Raw genomic sequence first — 18,865 nt, 5'->3', positions numbered from 1 at the left:
AAAAATGTAATTATAAGTATTGAATGCTTTTTTTTTGTAACTTTATAGGGTTGTAAAAGCGTTGACCGTGCGCTTCATACAAAATGTACTTCGGTTAACGCTTTTACACCCCAATAAAGTTACAAAAAAGAGAATTCAATTCTTAAATGAGAACTATGCAGGTATTTTACTTATTAACCACACAGAACACAGTGCACTCTATATGTAAAACATAATTACATAACAAAAAAAATGAAAACTTTCATTGAGCTTAGTGACAGTTTGAATAAATCAAATGAACCTATTCATAAGACTTATATTCAAACTTAATTTACTTTGGAGCTCAGGTTTATACGAAAATGCATAATACTGTAAAATGTTTTATAACAGATAAACATTGAATATCATATGAAATTGGAAAGTACCCACGCGTGTACTTAATCCATTTTGTTATTGTACACGAATATTTTTGAATGTAAATAGGATAAAAATATTCTGTTCAGGTACATTGTGTCAAACGGTATCGCATTACTAAGCTAATATGTGTGTATGTGTTTCTATAAACTTATAGGCTCTGACTTACTTTGATAACATTATATTGATTTCTCGAATAAAAAAAGATCCATTCGTTATCAAGATGAACAATAAGCAAGTTAAAATCATTTTGATCATAAAACACACATTATTACAGGTATGGGGAGATGCTGCCACACAGATCTTTTACTCTCTAGGCCCGGCATGGGGTGGACTTCTTACAATGTCAAGCTATAACAGATTTAAAAACAACACTGTCAGGTAATTAGAAAATCTTCATTGTAGTATTTTTATTCCCCACATAAAGGCGTTTTATTGTGCGTCCGTTCGTCCGTCCGTCTGTCCTGCTTCAGATTAAAGTCATGATTTTGTCAAGGTAGTTTTTAATGAAGTTGGAAGTCAATCAACTTGAAACTTAGAACACATGAATCCTATGATATGACCTTTCTGATTATTATGCCGAATTTGAGTTTTTACCCCAATTATACGGTCCACTGAACACAGTAAATGATAGTGTGAGTGGGGCATTCGTGTACTTTGGACACATTCTTGTTTATGTTACTTGTAAAACAACTTGTAAAACAACTTCTATGTTGTTCAGTATAATGGAATCACAACCAAGTTATTGATCGAGGGAGACTGGGACGAAAGATAACAAGGGTAAATTGATTCAAGACGTGCATGTATAAGTCACAGCGAAACTTTAAAATTATAACTCCATATAAAATTACGAAAAACGACGAAAACACAAACAAGTCAAGAGAACACTCAATAGAAAAATTAAGCTAGGCAACACGAACCGGAGTACAAACCATGGTTGATATTCGGAAGGATACGCAGATCCTGATCCACACGTGGCACCTGTCATCTTGTTCTTTGTTAGTAGACGGACGGGAGTACACATTCGATGATAAAACCTCTGTCGATATTAATGTTATAATCAAAGAAAAAAGGACGGAATTCAGGTTGAAATTTTTGTTGAAAACGTATGTTGTCTGAAAAAAATGTTTATTTGAATTTCACAAAATTGCAAAAAAGACGATTAAAGTAATGTTTATTTGTTTTTCTCTAATAAACACATTGAAATCAAATTATTACCCTTTTGCATGCAAAGAAGACAAATAAATATTTAAGCTTTCTCAACTTGGCCAATTTGAATGGGAATTTATTAAATTATCCTATTTAAATTAAATTTTAGAGACACCTTTATAGTATCAATCATTAATTGTGGAACCAGTGTGTTTGCTGGGTTTGCTGTATTTTCTCTCCTTGGATTTATGGCCACTCAGCTGAACAGGGATGTTAAGGATGTTGTTGAAGCAGGTAACGTATTGCACGTGTTAATGACAAATTATATAAATCTGAATCTACCATAATTCCTACCAAAGAATATTCACCAAAATGAGAAACATTGTAAAATATCTGTGAAAATTAAATATTTTTTTCATAATTAGTATTATATATCTAAGAAATGTGAACATTTGTTTAAAACGAGAAATGACATTTATTTCAATGTGATAACACCATAAGAGAAAAAAAACTAGTAGACGTTTAAAGTGTTTAACCCCGTCTCATTCTGTGTGTATTTGCCTGTTTCAAGTCAGGAGCCTGTAATTCGTTGCTGTGTTACATATTTGTTTTTCGTTCATTTTGTTTGTTCATTAATTAGGCCGTCAGTTTTCTCGTTTGAATTGTTATACATTTGTAATTTCGGGGCCTTTTAGAGCTGATTATGCGGTATAGGTTTTGCTCATTGTTGAAGGCTTTATGTTGACCTACAGTTATACTTTCTGTGTCTCTTGTGAAGAGTTGTCTCATTAGCAATCATACCACATCTTCTTTTTATATTTGGAAGGTAAACTTTCGGCCTGTGGAAATGAACCAGTTCCCAAACATTTATTAGAGCTGTGAATTGATTAATCAGCAATAAAATCTGACCCCATGACTAAGTTTTTAAAATACAATAGATATATCAACGACAACCACTGAGGTGACTCCAGATTCAAGTTTCTTTTATATCATCTTACACTTAGGATGTTGAATTCTACTTAGTAGCTTTCATTTAGCAGTGTCATAAACAGTTTTAGAACAATACCGCACAGTGCTTTTATACAATAAAATAATATAAGTTATGGGATTAAGACCGTTATTTAGGTGAAGGTAGTTTTACATGTTATATACTACCTTTGATATACTGGTATCCAATTGCTATTACGGAATTGTTATGTTTGATTTTGATTATGAACATGTTCGGGTTTGTCATTTCAGAGTTGTGGGAGTTTTTAAAGTAATATTTGACGCAATAATCATATTTTTAGATTATTTTTTTTCATTTTATTATGGAAGCGTATTAGGGACATAGAAAAAATAAAATTGACAGTGAACTTTTTTTCAAAGTCGAAATTGACATTTCAAATCTAACTTTAACTCGAAATTTTAACTTTTCTTATCTTGAAATTTTTACTTTCTAAAATCTTGAAATTTCGACTCTTTAAAAAGTCAAAATTTTGACTTTTTTAGAATTCGAAATTTTGACTTTATAAAAAGTCGAAATTTTGACTTTATAAAAAGTCGAAATTTCGACTTCAAACTCAAAATTTCAACTTTTTTCAAACTCGAAATTTCGACTTCAAACTCAAAATTTCAACTTTTTTCAAACTCGAAATTTCGACTTTTTCTAAACTCGAAATTTTGACTTTTTTTAAACTTCCTCAGTATCTATACGTTTGCGATTATCACATTCACAGTCATTTATATCAGCAGGCGGAGAGCCATATACATCATAAACTTGATAAGCATATTTTAATAAACTTTTAAAATCATTTTCAAGAGGTTATTTTAGATAGAATATCTTGTTTTTTTGCCGAAGAATAAATAAAATATGTTTCACGTTCAAATACATATTTCAAGTCTGGACTTCAGATATGTGTATGAAGACAACCCCGTTATTCCGACACACCTATATTACGACATACTTTTATTCAACAGTCTAATATATAAAGGCAAGGGTTAATACTTGTGTCATAAGAATGCTAACTTGTAGAGAATGTTTAAGAAAAGAGAACCAACATTTCAAAATTCAAAAACTAGAAAACTGAGCATTGGTCGTCCTGAATATGCATGGCATTTTTGGCTACTTGATTTACCATTGTTTAAATAAGGCAAAGTCAGTGACTTGCTATTGGGAAATCAAACAGGCCTTTGAAACTGTGATGCCAAATGTTCTCAGATCTGACGATCCTATGACAGTGTCGTGGAAACTGAAACATGGAATATGGGGAAACATTTTTTTTCTGTCAACATGCATGTTCTTTCCGAATGAAACTCTTGAATATTAAATGCTAATCCATGTCTTAATTTAAGAACAAACCAATTTCTGAATATAAATTGCCAAAATGTGTGGATGACGCTCTAATAATTTGCGTCCATGTCTACTCCTTCTAAAATAATAACTGTGTTTGAATACCAACATCAAAGTTTTAAAAGTACTTAGAAAAGTCAAAATTTCGAGATTTCAAAAGCCAAAATTTTAACTTTAAAATAAAAATTTCGAGATTTTAAAAGATGAAATTTTGAGTTCAAAGTCGAAATATTTCGTTTAAAAAAAGGCGAAATTTTGAGTTTAAAAAAAGGCGAAATTTTGAGTTTAAATTTCGAGTTTAAAAAATGTCGAAATTTTTAGTTTAAAATAAAAATTTCAAGATTTTAGAAAGGAATTTCGAGTTTTAAAAAAGTCGAAATTTTTAGTTTAAAGTCGAAATTTCAAGATTTTAGAAAGTCAAAAATTCAAGTTTAAGTCAAAATTTTGAGATTTGAAAAGTCAAAATTTCAAGTTATAGTCAAAATTTCGAGATTTGAAATGTCAAGACTTTGAAAAAAAATTCACTGCCAATTTTATTTTTACTATGTCCCTCATACGCTTCCGTATTTTATAAACTTCTAATTAACTCTTCCTGAATGTTTCATTTTATTTTTGCATCATTAATAAGGGCGTGTCATGTGCTCTTGGACCAGGTGCTCATTTTGGTTATGTGTGTTGATGGGTTGCTGTTCCATTGACGTACATGTCTACAACCAACATCTCCTTCATCGATATGGTTTTATTGACGCACATGTGTACAGTTAACATCTCCTTCATCCATATGCTACAATTCTTACCTTATATCAACCCATACACGAGTCAAGTACTGAACCAATCGCTACCATTTGCTGTATGTCTGCTTTATTGATTTCCAGGTCCTGGGCTAGCCTTCATTGCATACCCAGAAGGAATAGCTAGAATGCCCGTAGCTCCACTTTGGGCTTTTCTATTCTTCTTCATGATCTTTACACTTGGACTTGACAGTCAGGTTAGTAGTAAAAAGTAATATTAAGTATTAATAGAAATAAATTTGCTGTTCAACCAGACATTGATTATTGATAATCTTTCCATAGACACTTCTCATCTGAAAACGACATAATCTGATATGCGAAAAATTTTCTACTAAAAACTTAACAAATTTATCTACAATCTGATATAAAAGACTGCAATCGCAAAATGTACGTATAAAAATACATTACATCTCTATATGCTTTAAACTGATTTAACTTGAAAACTAGTACATGAACCACCCTTTGTTAAAATAGCGTTAGATTTGATTATGTATGAAGATTATTTGTACCAATTTTAATGAGAGAGTCAATATGATTTTTTTTTTAATTTGATAAATACAACGCAAAAAATTGCGTTAATTTCCTAAAATCTTAATTATTTCCATAGAACAGTTGTACATATTAAGAGCATATTCGTACGTAATCAAACTTACTGTCATTTTAGAAAAAGAGGGGTCCATGAACTCGTTTAATCAGTCTGAATGATAAAAATCAGTCGACATTGCATCTTTTCCCGTTATGTGGCAGTAAGACCTCGCAAAAAATAACAATTTACGTTGTCAACATCATTACCTCTTCTGTAACTGTATCGTATGCCCTTAACTGTTTTCAAAGATCAATACATCTAACGAACCATGATAAACTGATGTCCTCACATCCATTGATATCATTTCAAGGCTCTCTCTATATTTGAAGTTTGAAGTCTTTATCAATTATTCGAAAATCGGGCAGCTGATATAGGGCATAATTAGGATAGGTAGCTAACTGTATCCTCTTTCTTCATTAAAGCTTGTTCAGTGGCTAAATAGATGTTTAAGAAAAATGGTCTTTAGAAAGTGAATATATATCACATTAAAAAAACTGGTATAAAAATTTGCATGCAAAAAAGCCGACAATTTTATCAACAAATGCATGTAAAGAAGACTCCAAAACTAAATATGTGGAATCCTTTTCAGTTTGCTATGATGGAGACGGTTATAAGTGGTTTTGTTGATGCCTTCCCAACCTTCCTCAGACCAAAGAAACAAATGTTTACTTTGTTTTGCTGTCTAATTGGGTTTTTAGTAGGATTGCCGCAAGTTGCAAAGGTATGTATGGAAATATAGTCTTACAGAAGAGTTAGAGTTAGAATTTTGCACTTGATATTAACATATATACTGATGGGGTGATGCATTCCCAATTGTGAACTTTCCATCTATGTAGCAACATTCTACGGAAGATATATCTCCCAGTTGATATATTCCAGGGCTTGTACTATTATTAAGACTAACAAAGGCCAGAGGCTCCTGACTTGGGACAGGCGTAAAAATGTTAAACGTGTTTTTGTGAGATCCCAACCCTCCCCATATACCTCTAGTCAATGTATGATAAAGAAACTCGCAGCAATACGCACAGTAAAACTCAGTATAAAAGAAGTCCGAGTCCGTTGACAGAAAAAGTAAGAAAAGAAACTAAGCCTATTTTGTCTTTTTCGGTTGCTCACTCTTTTTTGTCAATATAACGGATTTATTAACTGTCATACAAGTGAAAAGTTTGGCTAGCTCTAAAACCAGTTTTATCTAGCCGTATTTTTCGGAAAATGCCTGTACCAGGTCTGGAGTATGACAGTTGTTTCCACTCGTTTCATTGGTGGATAATGTTTGAGTTTGTCAGTTTTATTAACTTCCCATTTTGGATTTATCTTTGTATTCTGTAATTTAGTTTTACCTGTTTGTATATTGTAGGGTGGTATCTACTTGTTGACATTAGTTGACTGGTATGCAGGAAGTTACAACCTTATGCTTGTTAGTATGGCGGAATTAATTGGTATATGCTACATTTATGGTAAGTTTACTGTGAAATAAAGTTTCATATCGTATTTTTTTAAAGTATTTTCGATTACATCTCTAAATTACACAAGTAGTAATCGATTTTATTTATCTTTTTCTAATAATAATCATTTTAATATAACTAACTTGGAATTTATTTGTCTAAAAATTCAAAACAAAGAAATGATTGTGTATTGTAGGTCACATATAGCAATTTCTTTATATAACTATTATAGGAGTAAACAACTTTAGAAGAGATATTGAGATGATGTTAGGAAAACAGCACCCGGCTTTCTGGATTTATTGGTATTGTACCTGGTGCTTTATAACTCCGGTTTCTATTGGGGTATGTACTTTTCAAATATCTTTTTAATTTATACCAAGAGAGCATACTACTACTTATTAAAAGTTAACTTGAAAAGAAATGTACGTATCTCTGTCAAACTATTCAACAAGGTTCCATACTAAAAACAAGGAATGTTATAATTGATTTCATTACCGTTTAAGAATTGTAGAACAGAAAGATGCCAAAAGCAAATATTGATCTAGTTTGCGGACAATAAGTTTTTTTATAAGCATAGAAATTGTACCACAAGGAAGAATGGATTGTATTTTCGGGTTATATCTGTTTAAAAATAAGGGACCAACAACAAACAAACAATTTTTTGAAACTTTGTTTGAAATGGTTATTTCTGTCTTATTTCAATGACATTTAATCATGAAATCTTTATTATGCTGAATCTTACCGTATATTTAGAATTTATTTTGAGTGGTGTTACCAGCGGGTTCAAATTATTGGGTGCAGCATTAACTTTGATTCATTTTTTTGTTTGATAATTGTATGTTTACATTTAGAGTTGCATCTCTTATAATATTTAAGCTTAGATTTTAGTCTTATCTCTGAGGTGTCAGACATGCTTATGAGAAGCAGTCGTTTTAATTTTGAATGTTACCAAGAAATTTGCTGATTCTTTTTGTTGAATATTCCATTGAAAACCAAAATAGGAATTAAATCATGTATATATATATTTGGGATATAGGAATATAAGAGGTTTAATAAAGTCCAATTTCAAGGTGTTCTGTTCTGTGACTGCATTAAGTCAGAAACGTATGCTGTGTCACATGTTTAATCATTATCCAAATTCAGAATTGTATCAAGCTGGACTGGAGTGTCAACACTTTCCCCCAACTATACGGGGTTCGACCTCCACGGTCCCATCAAAATGCAACTGACGATTTATGTATTTCTTTGAAATATTGAATTCGGTAAATTAAATTATTAAATTGACATAATATAATGTAATTAGAACATTTTGGAAGTAAGAATGTATATCTTGCCTTTTTTTCGTACCATTCATGCTAAAACCTTTTTAGTTTTTAATTATTGATTTTATTTTTTAGTTCATCGTTATCATGTCAGCAATTAACTATTCGCCAGCCTACTATGGTGATTATGAATTCCCAGGCTATGCTCAAGCTATGGGATGGTTAATGGTGTGTTCTCCGCTGGCTCTTATAATTATCGTAATGATTGCACAGATAATCAGAAAAGGGGTATGTATAAGATCACTTAGCAATGTTGATAGAACTGTCAACAACAACGTACCCTCCTATTATCCAACTTCTCGCTGTATTTGTTATCTTTCCATGATAAATATTCGCTTTTATATGCATATCCTTTATATTCTTTATATTGCAATATTTATAGATTATCGGTGATCATCTCAACGAGATTGATTTTTCTCGCTTGAGCCGGGACGCGAAAGCGAGAAAGGCAATGGCGACGTTGTCAATTTCATGTCAATTTCGTTAGCAACGACACGTGCATGCTTAGTTTCTAGCGATAATTTTCCATCTCAAGCGAGTAGCAAGATATGAAAATTATCACACAAAAAAAAGATCCAAGGAAAAATGCACAAAATAGCGATAAAAACCGATATTTCATATGTACACACAGTTTCCCTGATTTTTACTGGATAGTCATGTAAAATTTTATTTTTGAAGGCTTTGGCACAGCATACACGGCATTAGTACGCAAAAAGATCATTTGATTTGAATTCAAATACAGTTTAATTTATCTCTGATATACTTCGCGAGTAGCTGAGATGTAGCAAATATCAATTTCAAAGATAGGTGGAAGATCAAACCACCCGCATTGAAACTAGCTCACTATCATTAAACCAGAAGAATGCAAATTAATTGCACACCTCAACGCATAATTTAATGTCTTTTTTTGTACCTTAAGTGTTTTAAGTTTAATCAAAAAACGTTTGCAACTGATCTCTTTTCATGTAAAATATTTTTTTAAAACATATCTATTAATAATTATCCTTTATCCCTTCGACAATTATCAGTACCATGACTCTTACTGCATATCAACTCTCTTCTGTGATTCGAAGACCGATAACCTCTCTTGTTCCTGAGAACGTTTTTAATCGGGATTTTTTTCCACTTTCAGTTATCAGGAGCAGTACAGAGTGAACCACATTGGGGTCCAGCTTTAGATGAAGACCGAGCTTTAGATCCAATGAGATACAGACCACTTAGGGAGAACAAGATCCCACCAAACGGCCATTATAATGATAATGAGGGTCAAACAAATATAGCCTATCTTGGTGATGAAAAAGTTAAATATGTAGCAACTGAATCTAACAGAATGTAAGAATAAGTAGAGTCACAACTCTAAAACTAATGTATAAGAAATACTATTATAACAAAATAGATTGGTTTTATTTTTCATATTTTATTTATATATTTTCTTTTGTATATTTCCATTTTTATCATTTGTATGTAGTTATGAAAGAGGAACTATTTTATTTTCTATATTTCCATTTTATCATTTTACGAAAGAATTGAGCCAAACTTTTTTTTTTGGTGTAGTTCCTTTCAATCTCTTATTTGGCAAAAAAAGATATTCATCGAGTAAAATCTATACACGAACATAATTATGATTTTAAAATAACCTAATTGGCACCTTTTTGTGCATTTCATAATTTTTAAGGGGTTTTATTTTTTTGGTTGCCTTTAGTTATTATTAGATGAAAATAAGTTTGTTTTGATATTTTTTTATATATTTTAGTATCATTGGAATGTTTATTTGAAACGTATAATATGTTGAATTCCTTCCTCAGGTGAACTACACATGTACAAACTGTTAGTGCAATATGTTATTATTTTATTGCAAGGACATAACAATACTATATCACTTCTTTATAACTTTGAGGACTACATTCAATAATTTATAATTTCTAGCTTTGAATATGAAATATTTGGAAATGAATAGATATAATTTATGATAACTGATATTTTTATTTTTTTTAAAGTCTGGATAGTTGTCGTCAATGTGTCATCAACGAAACACATTCCGGATCAATACACACAAAACTATATTAAGTAAAATTAAAAAAAAAAACTGTTATGCTTCATAGCTAAGAAATTATTACATTTATTAATAGTAGCTGTTATGATTGTTCAGAGAGGTCCTCAATAAGTATTTTGTAAAATGTTCCCATTACTTTTGTCTATATTAGACTACATATATGTTTTTTTTTAGATTCCAATTGTTTGAACTATCAATTTAAGGTTATGAACTCAATATATATAATACTTAGACGTATTCAAATGACAGAATTATAACACATCAAATTTATTGAGATTAAAGTTATGCTGAAAGTGTGCAATAAATTTCAAATAGACAATGATTAGAACGAAAATTGAAGTCATATAGATGTAATGAAAAATTACAGCTAATAAAAAATGAAATTCCAAATCCTTCAACTTTAAAAATGGTATATTAACTGTGCTAGTGTTAATCTTATACATGTTGGTTTTTAATGGTAAAATCTATTGACAATATTGTTGTAAAATGAATTTCCAAACCTATTAACAATGATGAAAGCCTTGAAAAGAATGCATATGGAAACGCATTGTTTATAAAAAGCACTGTAAATCCATTACCTAAGTAAAAGTATGAAGGAGAGTTGATTATTTTTAACTATATTTTATTTTGTAGTCTAATGCATATATATTTTTAAGAAAACTTACTTTTGCAAATAAATCATTTTTTTATTGACATTGTTTTATTTGCCTAGTTCTGTCAACACTTGAGCATCATTATATGAGTATACGTCAGTAAACCAGCAAACCTTGACAAAATTACAGTATATATGGTCTGACACGAAATACAATGGATACGTCAGTAAACCAGCAAACCTTGACAAAATTACAGTATATCTGGTCTGACACGAAATACAATGGATACGTCAGTAAACCAGCAAACCTTGACAAAATTACAGTATATATGGTCTGACACGAAATACAATGGAAACACCCAGTATATGTACATGTAACTATTTATAAAAGTGATCAAATCTTTTAAAGGCAGATAGAGCATTAGCCAGCACTGAATGTTTAAATTTCCTGCTTATAAAATTTCATTTATGTTTAACATAAAGCGTATTTTAAATGCTTTTCAAAATTATGAATGTTCCAAGATGGCTTTGACTGATAGTTTGACAAATTGCGAAAAATAGTTTAATATGTATTGCATAAATTAATAAAAAGTGACCCAAAGTAAGGCAAACTTTTTAAAGAGTTTGTCTTTCAGGTACGATTTAATTCATGCAAGGATGTCAAATAAGTATCAATAATTATCAAAGGTACCAGGATTATAATTTAGTACGCCAGACGCGCGTTTCGTCTACATAAGACTCATCAGTGACGCTCAAATCAAAATATTAATGAAGCCAAAGAAGTACAAAGTTAAAGAGCATTGCGGATCCAAAATTCCAAAATGTTGTACCAAATACGACTAAGGTAATCTATGCCTGGGATAAGAAAATCCTTAGTTTTTCGAAAAATTCAAAGATTTGTAAACAGGAAATTTATAAAAATGACCACATTATTAATATTCATGTCTTGGCTGGTGATACCCTCGGGGACGAAACGTCCACCAGCAGTGGCTTCGACCCAGTGGTGTAAATAGTTATCAAAGGTACCAGGATTATAATTTAGTACGCCAGACGCGCGTTTCGTCTACATAAGATTCATCAGTAACGCTGATATTAAAAATTTTATAAAGCCAAACAAGAACAAAGTTGAAGAGCATTGAGGATCCAAAATTCCAAAAAGTTGTGCCAAATGCGGCTAAGGTAATCTATACCTGGAATAAGAAAATCCTTAGTTTTTCGAAAAATTCAAAGTTTTGTAAACAGGAAATTTATAAAAATGACCAAATTATTAATATTCATGTCAACACCGAAGTGTTGGCTACTGAGCTGGTGATACACTCGGGGACGAAACGTCCACCAGCAATGGCATCGCCACAGTGGTGTAAATAGTTATAAAAGGTACCAGGATTATAATTTAGTACGCCAGACGCGCGTTTCGTCTACATAAGACTCATTAGTGACGCTCATATCAAACATATTTATAAAGCCACACAAGAACAAAGTTGAAGAGCATTGAGGATCCAAAATTCCAAAAGGTTGTGCCAAATACGGCTAAGATAATCTATGCCTGGGATAAGAACATCCTTAGTTTTTTTCGAAAAATTCAAAGTTTTGTAAACAGGAAATTTATAAAAATGACCACATTATTGATATTCAAGTCAACACACCTAAGTGTTGACTACTGAGCTGGTGATGCACTCGGGGACGAAACGTCCACCAGCAGTGGCGTCGACCCAATGGTGTAAATAGTTATCAAAGGTACCAGGATTATAATTTAGTACGCCAGACGCGCGTTTCGTCTACATAAGACTCATTAGTGACGCTCAAATCAAAATATTTATGAAGCCAAACAAGAACAAAGTTGAAGAGCATTGATGATCAAAAATTCAAAAAGGTGTGCCAAATACGTCTACGGTAATCTATGCCTGGGATAAGAAAATCCTTAGTTTTTCGAAAAATTCAAAGTTTTGTAAACAGGAAATTTATAAAAATGACCACATTATTGATATTCATATCAACACCGAAGTGTTGACTACTGGGCTGGTGATACCGATTAACAGCTCTAAGTTGCATTGTCATTTTATGGATATGTGTATATATAAATGCCTTGGGTATCAATAACTCAGTGGTGGACTATTAATCTCCGAGGGTATCTTAAGCTCAGTAGTCCGAGATTCTGAACTGACATAATTCAAAGCATTCTTTTATGAAATTATTCGTTAAAAAATAATAAAATGCATTATTTCGAACGCTTGGCTTATTTAAAGTTTTAATTTCGATTGCAAAAAGATAGGTTACAACGTGTACTTGTTTGGTTGTAGAATCGTGATCGTCTAATGATATTTGTCCTTTACATATTTGATTTTTGTCTCTAATTTTCCTTAGAGTTCAGTATTTTTGTTATTTTAGTTTTGTTTACAGAATTGATCAAATTTTTGAAAGATCGGTATTTAGTCCAGTAGATGTTGATAAAAGAATATAACTTTGCAGAGTTATAGGTTGAATCATAGATGATGTTTTTTAAATGCGTATGCTCCAGAGACAAATATTTTAAGCATATTTTATTCACGAAGATAACCCTTCGAAAAGTGAAGGAAATGAAACGATCGAATATCTAGTGACACATTTTAGAAAATTTATTTTGACACGATTTAGTAGCTCTCCTAAAGGCAGGAGCCTGTAGTTAAGTGGTTGTCTTTTGTTGCTGTGTATCATATTTGTTTTTCGTTCATTATTTTGTACGTAAATTAGGCCTTTAGTGTATTTGAATTGTTATTTGCACCATGTTTCTGAAACCATTTGTTTAGTGTTAATTTTAAAAGTTTGATTAGTCTTGTTAGGGGTCCGCCCGACAGTTCTATAGTCCGACGGTTCAATAGTCCGACAGTTCTATAGTACGACATATACAACCAGATATATGATATAGACTAATCACAGGCACAAGACGTTCTACCAGGCCTTCTAGACGCGATAGTCTTAACTTTTCCAAAATTGAATCCCCATTATTGTTTCACAGAAAATCCCCCCCCCCCCCCCCCTGATTCCGCCTTTGGTCGGTTTTAAACTCCATGCTCCATATTAACATAAAAATGCGCTCAATATCTTTTCTATAAAAATATAATTTCTTTTTTTTTAAAATCGTTGTTTGATATTTATTAAAGTTATCATGAAATCAAATACAGTGGCAGACACGTATGCCGCGGATACCCCTCTTCCTTTATTTATTCTTTTTGTTTAATTTTCATAATAAAATATTCTTTCATATTTCAACCTATATTTTAAGCTATTTAAACTACTTTGAAATTTCACACTTTTCACGTGAAATACTTGAACGTTGCATGGTGTGCGTTACCAAGTTGGTGATGCAAACACAGGAAGTATCAACAATGTCAATTTTGTTTTCCTTGTGTAAGTTGAAAGTTCCTATGAAAACATGGTATATAAAGGACTCTGCTGTCCTTTTCTTTTATATCTCTAAAATGGGTGCTAGGGTCATTGCTGGAAATCGCGGAGGCAAAGTTGTAATATACAACGGTTTCAAATACCACAAAAACCGACAGAGAATTCATGCTATATACTGGCGATGTTGGAGGAAAGAGTGCAGGGTCAATCTACAAACAAATGTATTCAACATAGAAGAATAGCACCTAATATAGCTATTTCGCAGGCTTGTCCACATACACACGAAGACGACGATCAGGTTATAGTAAATGATACAACATTAGAGACTTTGCGGAGTGCAATTCAACAAGACGCAAGCGTCCCAGTAAAGCGGGTATATAACAACTTTGCTAGAAATGTGGCACAAGGAGGCGGAGATCGAGAACATATTCTCGAATTTCACCGAGTCCGTTCCATAATGACACGCACTCGACTAGCTTACATACCCGCAGTACCTTATGATATTGACGAAGTTTCTATCCATGGGCATTAGAAACGGACATGGCGGGAAGATATATGTTGTATAAAAAAACGATTGGTGAATTCTGATATATTCAACAAATGAAAACTTGATAAATCTTAGATAATGTCGGACTATCGAGCTGTTGGACCATTGAACCGTCGGACCATTGAACTGTCGGACCATCGAAGCGTCGGACTATCACTACGGTTTTGTTATGGTATAAATGCTCCCTTCTTAAATGTATGTTTTCATAAATAGTTACGCGTTTTTATTTTTTATCTATTGGGACATTTATGGTCATTGATTTCATTGTTTACTAGGCCAAGGAGCCGACCGGTCATATTGTGCAATAACAACTTTTTGAGCTTTAAAAGCTCACTTAACAGTCTACGGAAGAAGCGAATCAATAAAAACGTTTCTTATATTAAAAAGCGATAGTGTGTTATGTGAACGAGTTGCATTGTGGGAAATCTCAGACGAATTTTTACATTTTATGAAGAAAGGAAGAATTCTTGGTAAGTTATGGCCTAATATTCTTCAAACAGAGTACCATTTAACATAACAAACGTCTGCCTGCATTTTTTCATAAATTGTGTAATATAATAACGAGCTAGTATCATAATACGAGAAAATCGATATATTGATTGATTGACACATAAATGCACGATTTATTATTTGTAGATGTACATAATCAGTTACTATCATGTAAAAAATTTAGTGGAATGCAAATTTGATGCTTTCAATTTTTTTCTAAAACAAAATCACCTATATTAATTCAATAATACTGCTATATTTTATAATATGAATGCGATATTTTTCTAATATAAATGCGATAGTTTTCTCATGCGATAGTTTTCTCATATAAAATATCAAGTCGCAATGCATGTCAAGAAAACCTGAAACATAATTCACAATCATAGTTCATGCCAGATTTAATGGTATAGGCCAAATATCACTAAAATTTCATACCTGTAATAAAATTCACGCTTACGTGTTCTAATCATGTCGAAGAAAACTATCGATAGTTGACAGTGTTAACAACTCGATCATATTGTATGTTAAATGTTTTAGAATTACCTCCCTTAAACTGCTTTTAAATTGTCTTAATTGTCCATTGACCAGAAATATCTAGTTTTTCCCGTTTTTTGCACCTGATTCCGAAACATTTTGAGCAAAATTAAGTTGCATAATCTATTATTATTTATTTTCGTTTCAACATGTGCTTGTTGCCTTGAGGTTTTATGCTTGTGGAGGTTTCCTGCAAGTTGTAGGTGATACCCTAGGCATCGATAAATCAACTGTTAGCAGGTGCGTGCAGAAGGTTTTGAATGCTCTTAATGCCAAGGCTGACCAGTTTATCAACTGGCCGTCAGTCCAGAGGAAAGGGGATATCAACAAAGGGTTCTTTGACAATGGAGGCTTTCCAGTTGTAGGTTGCATTAATGAACTCATGTGAGGATTTCTGCTCCTAGTCACGACGAACCATCTTTCGTCTACAGAAAGCATTAACACACAAGCAATATGTGATCATGAAGGTACACAAACGTTTACAATTTCCTAAATAACTTCAGCCACCCTAAAAGCACAGTGCTTATAGTTAGTCTTTTGAATATATCTATACGACTTGAAACAGTAAGGATGCAGTTCACTGACAACAACTTGGAACGTCATTACGTAAATAAATAATCCTGAATTTTGAGGGGAAAATCTTGCCAAAAAAAAAATACTCCACTCTTTTTTTTCTACTAAAAACGATCGGCCCATAATTTTTTAAGTTTTTCAATATGTCTTTTTTCCATATTAATGTTGATGCTCTTTTTGTTTGTCGTTTTTGTTTGTGTTTTCGATAATTGTTTTTTGTCCATGGACTACCCTCTTTTGACATTTTACAATTTAGTATCCTCATCATTCACATTTTATACAACATAATGCTAATAAAGAATCTTTATGATATCATGAATTAAACGTGACGACCCGCTTCAACAAACAGCATTTGCATCTTCCCTGTAGCATTTGCATTTTGAGCATATTGTACTGGGCCGGGAAATATATACTAACAGTAATATGCCGGTTTCCTGCGATGTAAAATGTTAAAGACCGGTTGGGCGCGTTTTCTCTGTTTAGAAAGATGTCCCTTTAATAAAACATTTTCCTGATTTCAATTTCATATTGAAGTTGTTGAATTGTTTACATATGTTTTCGTTAATTATAAAATGATAGAAAACTTTATTTTGTTTTCATAAATTGAAAAATTGCACTTATATGAATGGTAGTGACTTATAGTTATCACTTTGACTGGTCTTCACTTTTTCCTATTGAAATCGTACAATAACTCGAGATTGTTTTGAACAATTTGAATTTATGAGAATTTTTAAAAACACTAGAACACACCCGTGATATCGCGGGTCCGTGACTGAATTAAAATATATAACTATGCGCAAGCCTTATTTTAGTATTAGTATTGTGATCTGATAAAGTCATGCCTAAGATACACTGCTTTCAAATCTTTCTGTTTGAACCCGTCGAACTGGAACTTATCAATTATTGGTAATATTAATTATTTGGAAAACAAAAGGTCCTGGAATGGAGTATTTCTTAATCAACAACATTGTCCTATATTAGTTATAAATAAAGGTGAATTCTTTGATTCGCTGTTTTACGTCATGTCCGCTAACAAATTGAAAATTGTACCGGCTATACGCCTTATTTTTAGTCCAGATTTTTAGTATTCGTATTGTTATCTTAGAAAGTCTTACTGATTAAAATACTACAATAGGTAACAATTTGACAATTTGGTAGTGTCAACCCTGTGATTATGACCCGTGTATATACCATATAAATCCTGAATACACCGTTTGGTGGTGCGCCTGTCAGATGCGGAACGTACAGATAAGGTAATAGGTAACAGGTGAATATACTATTGGTATCGGTATCGGACTCGACCCGGAACTTCTTAATTATTGGCAATATTAATTACGTGGAAAACAAAAGGGCCTGGAGTGGTGTAATTTTTTAATCTACACCTTTGTACTATATTAGTTATATATAAAGTTGAATTCTTTGATTTGCCGTTTTTACGTGATGACGGCTGACAAATTGGACCTCGTCATTTTAGTATTATAGATAGTTCCTCAAGGAAATAAACACAATAGTTATTGAAAAACTGGTCATTATCGTGATATATTAACTGCCCGTAAGACTGTGTTTTTCAATAACTATTATGTAGTTAACGTTACCCGTTTGGAAGATGCGGAATCGTATACATTTAATGGGACTGACTTTTTATGCTTGAACTACATGTAAATCAAATTTTGTTTTTCAGAGTAGATTTACAAACGTTGTAGCTATGTGGCCAGGAAGCGTACACGACAGTCACATTATGAGATGTTCGCAAGTGTGCACCCATTTAGAAGAATCCCACCTGTCAGTGCAAGATGGGTTGATCCTAGGTGACAGTGGATATGCGTGTAGGAGTTTTCTTATGACACCATATCTGAGACCAACAGAGCCATGTCATGAGAAATTCAATAAAGCTCATATGAAGACGAGATGCTGCATTGAACGGACATTTGGTTGGTGGAAGAAGAGGTTCAGTTGTCTACATCAGGGAATCAGAATGCACCCAGAAAAGGGTTTGTAAGATAATAATGGCATTGCAGTCTTGCATAACTTAGCCACTGAGGTGAAAAAACCAATGGACGAGTATGACAACGAGATTGTAAATAATGATGACTTAAACATTGTTTCCGTGGACCCGACGAAGGACGCATTGTACGAGATCATATAGCCAGGGGATTTTTCTCATAGATTTATAAGTGTAACAATTAAAAAGTTGATGAAATGCTAGTATATAAAAAAGATCTTCTGTACATATAAAAATAAATCAAACAAAACGATTGCGTTCATTGACTAATTATCATTTAAAGCTTGCAAGGTGAGATATGTGTCATTTTCCTGATTTACCTACTGCTAAAGTCTTTTAATTTCCAACTCTAATTTAATATTTTCCAGTTTAATTTTAGTTTTTTCAAGCACAAATTTCTCTTCTTGCACAGTCAAAACGTCGTACTGCTTTTGCATGAGCATTTGTGGTGTAACAGTCTCCGTCTTTCTTTTCTCAATTGGGAGCGTGTAGTGTACTGCATGCAGGTGGTGGCTGATGAAATGACAACACGCTTTCATTCCCGGTTCTACATTCAGATGGTGGTTGTTCTTGAAAGAATAGCACGCTTTCATTCTCTGAGTTGTCATTTCTATGGACAATAGCTTCTGTTATTATAGTAGATTGGGCTGAATCTTCAATGCCAGAATTAGATATA

The 18,865-nt window shown here is 32.5% G+C and overlaps 2 protein-coding genes across 3 annotated transcripts in view; both read left to right on the top strand.

Moving 5' to 3' along the window:
* LOC139486132 (sodium- and chloride-dependent glycine transporter 1-like) overlaps positions 1–10,761 on the top strand; it is a 29,911-nt gene extending 19,150 nt beyond the window's left edge. For both annotated transcript variants that reach the window (XM_071270850.1, XM_071270851.1), the window contains 8 exons: positions 671–774; positions 1,712–1,836; positions 4,750–4,862; positions 5,841–5,972; positions 6,609–6,708; positions 6,929–7,038; positions 8,094–8,246; positions 9,151–10,761. In XM_071270850.1, coding sequence (XP_071126951.1) covers positions 671–774; positions 1,712–1,836; positions 4,750–4,862; positions 5,841–5,972; positions 6,609–6,708; positions 6,929–7,038; positions 8,094–8,246; positions 9,151–9,354 — 1,041 coding nt within the window. In that variant the 3' untranslated portion in view covers positions 9,355–10,761. The remainder of the gene's footprint in view (positions 1–670; positions 775–1,711; positions 1,837–4,749; positions 4,863–5,840; positions 5,973–6,608; positions 6,709–6,928; positions 7,039–8,093; positions 8,247–9,150) is intronic.
* Positions 10,762–14,225: 3,464 nt separating this feature from the next.
* LOC139484301 (putative nuclease HARBI1) lies at positions 14,226–18,186 on the top strand. Its single transcript, XM_071268036.1, has 2 exons — positions 14,226–14,417; positions 17,869–18,186. The coding sequence occupies exons 1-2, from the start codon at positions 14,226–14,228 to the stop codon at positions 18,184–18,186; spliced, it is 510 nt and encodes a 169-aa protein (XP_071124137.1).
* The last annotated feature ends 679 nt before the right edge of the window (positions 18,187–18,865 follow it).

The sequence above is a fragment of the Mytilus edulis genome, chromosome 8 (assembly GCF_963676685.1).
Source record: "Mytilus edulis chromosome 8, xbMytEdul2.2, whole genome shotgun sequence".
Lineage (NCBI taxonomy): Eukaryota > Metazoa > Mollusca > Bivalvia > Mytilida > Mytilidae > Mytilus > Mytilus edulis.
Note: the sequence above shows the minus strand (reverse complement) of the source record. Positions and strands in the feature narration are given on the sequence as shown.

Bases quoted from the DNA above. Each gene is read 5' to 3' on its own strand.
- LOC139484301 (XM_071268036.1), top strand. From the start codon at position 14,226: ATGTTGGAGGAAAGAGTGCAGGGTCAATCTACAAACAAATGTATTCAA. The intron at 14,418-17,868 runs GTATATAACAAC...TTTGTTTTTCAG, and splicing joins CAAGCGTCCCAGTAAAGCGG to AGTAGATTTACAAACGTTGT.